This window comes from Oncorhynchus gorbuscha, linkage group LG21 (genome assembly GCF_021184085.1).
Source record: "Oncorhynchus gorbuscha isolate QuinsamMale2020 ecotype Even-year linkage group LG21, OgorEven_v1.0, whole genome shotgun sequence".
In the NCBI taxonomy this organism is placed as follows: domain Eukaryota; kingdom Metazoa; phylum Chordata; class Actinopteri; order Salmoniformes; family Salmonidae; genus Oncorhynchus; species Oncorhynchus gorbuscha.
The window spans coordinates 10,420,571-10,430,570 of record NC_060193.1 but is presented as its reverse complement, the minus strand read 5'-3'; the positions used below and the strand labels follow the sequence as shown (position 1 = coordinate 10,430,570).

Here is a 10,000-nt window from a genome sequence, read left to right as displayed (position 1 = left end):
CCGCACCTCTCTCTCTCTCCGCACCTCTCTCTTTTCTCTCAGCACCTCTCTCTTTTCTCTCCTTCTCTTTTCTCTCTCTTTCTCTCTCCGCTCCCCTCTCTTTCCCTTCGCTTCCCCCTGCATTTGCCACAGGCCAAATGCTTAGTTAGCTATACACACACGTGTGCAATCAGAGATGCACACACCCAATCCACAGAGCACATTTTTCTCAGCTCTCATACCAGTCCTTAAACAAAAAAAAACTCATGACAACATCTTCCTAATCACTCTGATAAATGCTGGAGAGAGAGAATAAGATCAAGGTCAGTTTGTAGTCCTTCCATTTTTTCTTAGGGGAGTTTGTCTGTCACAGAAGTGTGATGGATATTAGAAGAGTGTCGGCTAGCGTCGTGTGAATCCCCCGCATTCTGAGATGCTCCGTCTGAATCAGGAATGCCGGGATAGATGGGGAATATCAGCTAGGAACGTTGATGTTCCAGACTGCTCATGTCTCAGCAGAGCGCGCCTCTTTTCCCGGGAATTCCCAGCCTTGTGTGTGTGTGTCCCTCATCCCTGCCAATTGAATGTAGTCCATGTTGATACTTGAAGAGATGGGATGCATCTTAAATAGCACCCTGTTCCCTAAATAGCGCAGTCGTTGTATGGGCCTAGGCTGAAGTAGTGAGTAGGGTGGTATTTTGGACGCGCTCATGGGATTTCTCTGACCCCGTTTTTAGTCAGGAACTCCTTAATTCTGACCTGAGACTTCTGCCTTTTTCTCCTTCCATTTTTCTCAGCGTCTTATCCAGTATCTGGCTTCTAGAAACACCCTCTTCAACTTGAACAACTTCTTGGACAAAGGTGCTCTGCAAGGTATGATATGTGCTACAACACACTTACTAGCGCATGATTCCACACGCGTGCACACACTGCTTTGGTCTTAGATTCTCTCCATTTTAGTGGGGTGGGAGAGGTTTCACTGGGGGTACTGTGGTGGTTTCCATCAAATGAGGTTGGCTCAAAGGCTCTCTCTCTCTCTCTCTCTCGTTCTTTCCCTCTCTCTCTCGTTCTTTCCCTCTCTCTCTCGTTCTTTCCCTCTCTCTCTCGTTCTTTCCCTCTCTCTCGTTCTTTCCCTCTCGTTCTTTCCCTCTCTCTCTCGTTCTTTCTCTCGTTCTTTCCCTCTCTCTCTCGTTCTTTCCCTCGTTCTTTCTCTCGTTCTTTCTCTCTCGTTCTTTCTCTCTCGTTCTCTCCCTCTCGTTCTCTCCCTCTCGTTCTCTCCCTCTCGTTCTCTCCCTCTCGTTCTCTCCCTCTCGTTCTCTCCCTCTCGTTCTCTCCCTCTCGTTCTCTCCCTCTCGTTCTCTCCCTCTCGTTCTCTCCTCTCGTTCTCTCCCTCTCGTTCTCTCCCTCTCGTTCTCTCCCTCTCGTTCTCTCCCTCTCGTTCTCTCCCTCTCGTTCTCTCCCTCTCGTTCTCTCCCTCTCGTTCTCTCCCTCTCGTTCTCTCCCTCTCGTTCTCTCCCTCTCGTTCTCTCCCTCTCGTTCTCTCCCTCTCGTTCTCTCCCTCTCGTTCTCTCCCTCTCGTTCTCTCCCTCTCGTTCTCTCCCTCTCGTTCTCTCCCTCTCGTTCTCTCGTTCTCTCGTTCTCTCGTTCTCTCGTTCTCTCGTTCTCTCGTTCTCTCGTTCTCTCGTTCTCTCGTTCTCTCGTTCTCTCATTCTCCCTCTCTCTCTCTCTCTCGTTCTCCCTCTCTCTCTCTCTCTCGTTCTCCCTCTCTCTCTCTTCTCGTTCTCCCTCTCTCTCTCTCTCTGTTCTCCAAGAATCTCTCTCTCTCTCTATTCTCCCTCTCTCTCTCTCTCGTTCTCCCTCTCTCTCTCTCTCTCGTTTCCCTCTCTCTCTCTCTCGTTCTCCCTCTCTCTCTCGCTCTCGTTCTCCTCTCTCTCTCTCTCTCGTTCTCCCTCTCTCTCTCTCTCTCTCGTTCTCCCTCTCTCTCTCTCTCTCGTTCTCCCTCTCTCTCTCTCTCTCGTTCTCCCTCTCTCTCTCTCTCTCGTTCTCCTCTCTCTCTCTCTCTCGTTCTCCCTCTCTCTCTCTCTCTCTCTCTCTCTCTCTCTCTCTCTCTCTCTCTCTCTCGTTCTCCCTCTCTCTCTCTCTCTCTCGTTCTCCCTCTCTCTCTCTCTCTCGTTCTCCCTCTCTCTCTCTCTCTCTCTCGTTCTCCCTCTCTCTCTCTCTCTCTCTCGTTCTCCCTCTCTCTCTCTCTCGTTCTCCCTCTCTCTCTCTCTCGTTCTCCCTCTCTCTCGTTCTCCCTCTCTCGTTCTCCCTCTCTCTCGTTCTCCCTCTCTCGTTCTCCCTCTCTCGTTCTCCCTCTCTCGTTCTCCCTCTCTCTCGTTCTTTCCCTCTAGGTTATGACATGTCTACATTCATCCGTCGGTACAGCCGCTATCTGAATGAGAAGGCCATGTCTTACAGGCTGGTGGCTGTGGACTTTACCAAGATGAAGAGAGGGTAGGACACAATAGTTCATATATACAGCCTGCTCGGACTGTACCGGGCCGGCCTGCTCGGACTGTACCGGGCCGGCCTGCTCGGACTGTACCGGGCCGGCCTGCACGGACTGTACCGGGCCGGCCTGCTCGGACTGTACCGGGCCGGCCTGCTCGGACTGTACCGGGCCGGCCTGCTCGGACTGTAGCGGGCCTGCTGAGCCTACTAGGACTGTTACGGGCTGAGCCTACTAGGACTGTATCGGGCTGAGCCAAGTTGAGCTCTACTGGCCCGGTCTGCTGAGCCTACTAGGACTGTAGCGGGCCGGCCTGCGAGCCTACTAGGACTGTCCCGGGCCGGCCTGCTGAGCCAAGTTGAGTCAGCCCAGTACGAGTCAGGTTGCCTCTATGCAATGAATCGGGTAAAACGGGCCTTAGCAACCTGCCACTACCAGCTGGTCCAGGAAAAGGAAACTAACTTCAAATGTACGTGTATATTTTCCAGGATTGACGGTGTGATGCGCACCATGAGCACAGAGAAGCTCATCAAGACGTTACCGATTATCCAGAACCAACTAGACGCACTGCTAGACTTCCAGGTAAGTGTGTGTTCAACGAAATGTGTGTGTGTTCAACGAAATGTGTGTGTGTTCAACGAAATGTGTGTGTGTGTGTGTGTGTGTGTGTGTGTGTGTGTGTGTAGTGGGAGAGATGTGAACTGACGTTTCATTTAGTGATTTTTGGAGATCGAGAAATATGTTTTTGAAATGATTCTCTTCCTCCCTCTTTCCTCCTCCTCGGCCCGCTCCTTCTTCCCCTCTCCATCCTCCACCTCTCCGTCCCTGTCTCCGTCCCTGTCTCCGTCCCTGTCTCCGTCCCTGTCTCCGTCCCTGTCTCCGTCCCTGTCTCCGTCCCTGTCTCCGTCCCTGTCTCCGTCCCTGTCTCCGTCCCTGTCTCCGTCCCTGTCTCCGTCCCTGTCTCCGTCCCTGTCTCCGTCCCTGTCTCCGTCTCCGTCTTCCTGTCTCCGTCTTCCTGTCTCCGTCTTCCTGTCTCCGTCTTCCTGTCTCCGTCTTCCTGTCTCCGTCTTCCTGTCTTCCTGTCTCCATCCAGGCCAACCCTAATGAGTTGACTAACGCAGTCATCAATGCAGCCTTCATGCTGCTGTTTAAAGACTCCATCCGTCTGTTTGCTGCCTACAACGAGGGTGTCATCAACCTACTGGGTAAGGACAGGTCTAGAATCAGATTTAACCATTCATTCTAGCTGAGTAAAGGAATAACGATTATCAACTCGATTCGGCTGCAGGCCGATTTTATTACAAATAAAAATGATTGAATGGATGTACGGGAGTCCGGAACATAATTACAAATCATTTGGAGACTGCAATTTGACCAAGAATCACAAACCGATATAATATTTAACTAAAACATGATCATTTTCAAACCTTGCTTACGATTGTCTCCATTGGGAATAGTTGGGAACAGATTTCAAAAATGTAAAATCACTTGGAGCTCATTTCCTGCTGTTCTTTTATGTCTTAGACACCAACATGTTGGGGAACCCTCGTATACAGAACCCTCTTAGACACCAACATGTTGGGGAACCCTCGTATACAGAACCCTCTTAGACATCGACATGTTGGGGAACCCTAGTATACAGAACCCTCTTAGACACCAACATGTTGGGGAACCCTCGTATACAGAACCCTCTTAGACACCGACATGTTGGGGAACCCTCGTATACAGAACCCTCTTAGACACCAACATGTTGGGGAACCCTAGTATACAGAACCCTCTTAGACACCAACATGTTGGGAAACCCTCTTAGACACCAACATGTTGGGGAACCCTAGTATACAGAACCCTCTTAGACACCAACATGTTGGGGAACCCTAGTATACAGAACCCTCTTAGACACCAACATGTTGGGGAACCCTCTTAGACACCAACATGTTGGGGAACCCTAGTATACAGAACCCTCTTAGACATCGACATGTTGGGGAACCCTAGTATACAGAACCCTCTTAGACACCAACATGTTGAGGAACCCTCTTAGACACCAACATGTTGGGGAACCCTAGTATACAGAACCCTCTTAGACACCAACATGTTGGGGAACCCTCTTAGACACCAACATGTTGGGGAACCCTAGTATACAGAACCCTCTTAGACATCGACATGTTGGGGAACCCTAGTATACAGAACCCTCTTAGACACCAACATGTTGAGGAACCCTCTTAGACACCAACATGTTGGGAACCCTAGTATACAGAACCCTCTTAGACACCAACATGTTGGGGAACCCTCTTAGACACTGACATGTTGGGGAACCCTCTTAGACACTGACATGTTGGGGAACCCTCTTAGACACCGACATGTTGGGGAACCCTAGTATACAGAACCCTCTTAGACACCAACATGTTGGGAACCCTAGTATACAGAACCCTCTTAGACACCAACATGTTGGGGAACCCTAGTATACAAAACCCTCTTAGACACCAACATGTTGGGGAACCCTAGTATACAGAACCCTCTTAGACACCAACATGTTGGGGAACCCTCTTAGACACCAACATGTTGGGGAACCCTCTTAGACACTGACATGTTGGGGAACCCTCTTAGACACCAACATGTTGGGGAACCCTAGTATACAGAACCCTCTTAGACACCAACATGTTGGGGAACCCTAGTATACAGAACCCTCTTAGACACCAACATGTTGGGGAACCCTCTTAGACACCAACATGTTGGGGAACCCTCTTAGACACTGACATGTTGGGGAACCCTCTTAGACACCAACATGTTGGGGAACCCTAGTATACAGAACCCTCTTAGACACCAACATGTTGGGGAACCCTAGTATACAGAACCCTCTTAGACACCAACATGTTGGGGAACCCTAGTATACAGAACCCTCTTAGACACTGACATGTTGGGGAACCCTAGTATACAGAACCCTCTTAGACATCGACATGTTGGGAACCCTAGTATACAGAACCCTCTTAGACACTGACATGTCGGGGAACCCTCTTAGACACCAACATGTTGGGGAACCCTAGTATACAGAACCCTCTTAGACACCGACATGTTGGGGAACCCTAGTATACAGAACCCTCTTAGACACCAACATGTTGGGGAATCCTCTTAGACACCAACATGTTGGGGAACCCTAGTATACAGAACCCTCTTAGACACCAACATGTTGGGGAACCCTCTTAGACACTGACATGTTGGGGATCCCTCTTAGACACCAACATGTTGGGGAACCCTAGTATACAGAACCCTCTTAGACACCAACATGTTGGGGAACCCTCTTAGACACCAACATGTTGGGGAACCCTCTTAGACACTGACATGTTGGGGAACCCTCTTAGACACCAACATGTTGGGGAACCCTAGTATACAGAACCCTCTTAGACACCAACATGTTGGGAACCCTAGTATACAGAACCCTCTTAGACACTGACATGTTGGGGAACCCTCTTAAACACCAACATGTTGGGGAACCCTAGTATACAGAACCCTCTTAGACACCAACATGTTGGGGAACCCTAGTATACAGAACCCTCTTAGACACCAACATGTTGGGGAACCCTCTTAGACACCAACATGTTGGGGAACCCTAGTATACAGAACCCTCTTAGACACCAACATGTTGGGGAACCCTAGTATACAGAACCCTCTTAGACACTGACATGTTGGGGAACCCTCTTAGACACCAACATGTTGGGGAACCCTAGTATACAGAACCCTCTTAGACACCAACATGTTGGGAACCCTAGTATACAGAACCCTCTTAGACACTGACATGTTGGGGAACCCTCTTAGACACCAACATGTTGGGGAACCCTAGTATACAGAACCCTCTTAGACACTGACATGTCGGGGAACCCTCTTAGACACCAACATGTTGGGGAACCCTAGTATACAGAACCCTCTTAGACACTGACATGTTGGGGAACCCTAGTATACAGAACCCTCTTAGACACCGACATGTTGGGGAACACTCTTAGACACCAACATGTTGGGGAACCCTAGTATACAGAACCCTCTTAGACACCAACATGTTGGGGAACCCTAGTATACAGAACCCTCTTAGACACCAACATGTTGGGAACCCTAGTATACAGAACCCTCTTAGACACCAACATGTTGGGGAACCCTAGTATACAGAACCCTCTTAGACACCAACATGTTGGGGAACCCTAGTATACAGAACCCTCTTAGACACCAACATGTTGGGGAACCCTAGTATACAGAACCCTCTTAGACACTGACATGTTGGGGAACCCTCTTAGACACCAACATGTTGGGGAACCCTAGTATACAGAACCCTCTTAGACACCAACATGTTGGGGAACCCTAGTATACAGAACCCTCTTAGACACTGACATGTTGGGGAACCCTCTTAGACACCAACATGTTGGGGAACCCTAGTATACAGAACCCTCTTAGACATCGACATGTTGGGAACCCTAGTATACAGAACCCTCTTAGACACTGACATGTCGGGGAACCCTCTTAGACACCAACATGTTGGGGAACCCTAGTATACAGAACCCTCTTAGACATTGACATGTTGGGGAACCCTAGTATACAGAACCCTCTTAGACACTGACATGTCGGGGAACCCTCTTAGACACCAACATGTTGGGGAACCCTAGTATACAGAACCCTCTTAGACACTGACATGTTGGGGAACCCTAGTATACAGAACCCTCTTAGACACCGACATGTTGGGGAACCCTCTTAGACACCAACATGTTGGGGAACCCTCTTAGACACCGACATGTTGGGGAACCCTCTTAGACACTGACATGTTGGGGAACCCTCTTAGACACTGACATGTTGGGGAACCCTCTTAGACACTGACATGTTGGGGAACCCTAGTATACAGAACCCTCTTAGACACCGACATGTTGGGGAACCCTCTTAGACACTGACATGTTGGGGAACCCTCTTAGACACTGACATTTTGGGGAACCCTCTTAGACACCGACATGTTGGGGAACCCTCTTAGACACCGACATGTTGGGGAACCCTCTTAGACACCGACATGTTGGGGAACCCTCTTAGACACCGACATGTTGGGGAACCCTCTTAGACACCGACATGTTGGGGAACCCTCTTAGACATCGACATGTTGGGGAACCCTCTTAGACACCGACATGTTGGGGAACCCTAGTATACAGAACCCTCTTAGACACCGACATGTTGGGGAACCCTAGTATACAGAAATCTCTTAGACACTGATAATTGTATGCAGACTGTGATCTGTCATCTCTAGATTGGTACTGATGTAGACTGATTTGTCATCTCTAGATTGGTACTGATGTAGACTGAGCTGTCAACTCTAGATTGGTACTGATGTAGACTGATTTGTCATCTCTAGATTGGTACTGGTGTAGACTGAGCTGTCATCTCTAGATTGGTACTGGTGTAGACTGAGCTGTCATCTCTAGATTGGTACTGGTGTAGACTGAGCTGTCATCTCTAGATTGGTACTGGTGTAGACTGAGCTGTCATCTCTAGATTGGTACTGGTGTAGACTGAGCTGTCATCTCTAGATTGGTACTGGTGTAGACTGAGCTGTCATCTCTAGATTGGTACTGGTGTAGACTGAGCTGTCATCTCTAGATTGGTACTGGTGTAGACTGTGAGCTGTCAACTCTAGATTGGTACTGATGTAGACTGTGAGCTGTCAACTCTAGATTGGTACTGATGTAGACTGTGAGCTGTCAACTCTAGATTGGTACTGATGTAGACTGAGCTGTCTACTCTATTGGTACTGATGTAGACTGAGCTGTCTACTCTATTGGTACTGATGTAGACTGTGAGCTGTCAACTCTAGATTGGTACTGATGTAGACTGAGCTGTCAACTCTAGATTGGTACTGATGTAGACTGAGCTGTCAACTCTAGATTGGTACTGATGTAGACTGAGCTGTCAACTCTAGATTGGTACTGATGTAGACTGAGCTGTCAACTCTATTGGTACTGATGTAGACTGAGCTGTCAACTCTATTGGTACTGATGTAGACTGAGCTGTCTACTCTATTGGTACTGATGTAGACTGAGCTGTCTACTCTATTGGTACTGATGTAGACTGAGCTGTCAACTCTATTGGTACTGATGTAGACTGAGCTGTCTACTCTATTGGTACTGATGTAGACTGAGCTGTCTACTCTAGATTGGTACTGATGTAGACTGAGCTGTCAACTCTAGATTGGTACTGATGTAGACTGAGCTGTCTACTCTAGATTGGTACTGATGTAGACTGAGCTGTCAACTCTAGATTGGTACTGATGTAGACTGAGCTGTCAACTCTAGATTGGTACTGATGTAGACTGTGAGCTGTCAACTCTAGATTGGTACTGATGTAGACTGTGAGCTGTCAACTCTAGATTGGTACTGATGTAGACTGAGCTGTCTACTCTAGATTGGTACTGATGTAGACTGAGCTGTCAACTCTAGATTGGTACTGATGTAGACTGAGCTGTCAACTCTAGATTGGTACTGGTGGCTGTTATCCTGATCACATTGTGTTTCTTCTTGCAATGAGATTTAAAGTTATTGTGCCAATTTGATGTGATTTTAAATCTGCTATGTTAGACTCTCAGACAGGGAATATCAATGAACACTACAGGTAGTCCATCGGCTGATGTGAGCTCCACTGTCTAACGTGGGTGGGTGTGGGAGGGTGGGTGGGTGTGGGTGGGTGTGGGTGTAATGCTGTGGCTCTGTCTTTACAGGTTGAGATGTATTTCTGAGTGTCTCCCTCTACTAATGGCTTTTTGTACTTTCTTCTCTTCTATTCTCTCTCGCTCCTGTCCTCTGTCTTTTATTCTCTGTCTCTCCTGTCCTCTGTCTCTCTCTCCTGTCCTCTGTCTCTCTCTCCTGTCCTCTGTCTCTTCCTCCTGTCCTCTGTCTCTTCCTCCTGTCCTCTGTCTCTTCCTCCTGTCCTCTGTCTCTTCCTCCTGTCCTCTGTCTCTTCCTCCTGTCCTCTGTCTCTTCCTCCTGTCCTCTCTCTCTTCGCTCTCTCTCTCCTGTCCTCTGTCTCTTCGCTCTCTCTCTCCTGTCCTCTGTCTCTTCGCTCTCTCTCTCCTGTCCTCTGTCTCTCTCTGTCTCTGCCTCAGAGAAGTATTTTGATCTGAAGAAGGGTCAGTGTAAAGAGGCGTTGGACATCTATAAGAAGTTCCTGTACAGGATGACCAAGCTGTCTGAGTTTCTCAAAGTAGCAGAGGTACACGCGCACACTGTACGCAAACTCACAGGCCAAATCCTGCGTCCTCTCTCTCCGTCCTCTCTCTCAGTCCTCTCTCGCCTACTTTTCAATAAGGTCAAAGGTAATCGAGGATAGGCGGCGAGGACCGTGAACTAGGATGAAAATGCCCTTGTATGAAAGGAATGGCTGCGTTCAGGCGGATCACATCGGTGACCGTTGTTCGGTGTTGCGTTATGGTTATAAAAACCGTCAGACTACATGTTGAGGCGTGAGTTTTACAATAATCACGTGAATTAATGTCATGCCGTTTTTTTCGCTGCGGTAGCA

At 48.6% G+C, this 10,000-nt stretch overlaps 1 protein-coding gene across 9 annotated transcripts in view; it reads left to right on the top strand.

Annotated features, from left to right (window-relative positions):
- LOC124008833 (phosphatidylinositol-binding clathrin assembly protein-like) overlaps window positions 1-10,000 on the top strand; it is a 92,906-nt gene that overhangs the window by 41,629 nt on the left and 41,277 nt on the right. For all 9 annotated transcript variants that reach the window (XM_046320411.1, XM_046320409.1, XM_046320414.1 and 6 more), the window contains exons 3-7: window positions 777-852; window positions 2,370-2,472; window positions 2,956-3,049; window positions 3,561-3,672; window positions 9,585-9,691. In XM_046320411.1, the coding sequence (XP_046176367.1) occupies window positions 777-852; window positions 2,370-2,472; window positions 2,956-3,049; window positions 3,561-3,672; window positions 9,585-9,691 (492 nt within the window). The remainder of the gene's footprint in view (window positions 1-776; window positions 853-2,369; window positions 2,473-2,955; window positions 3,050-3,560; window positions 3,673-9,584; window positions 9,692-10,000) is intronic.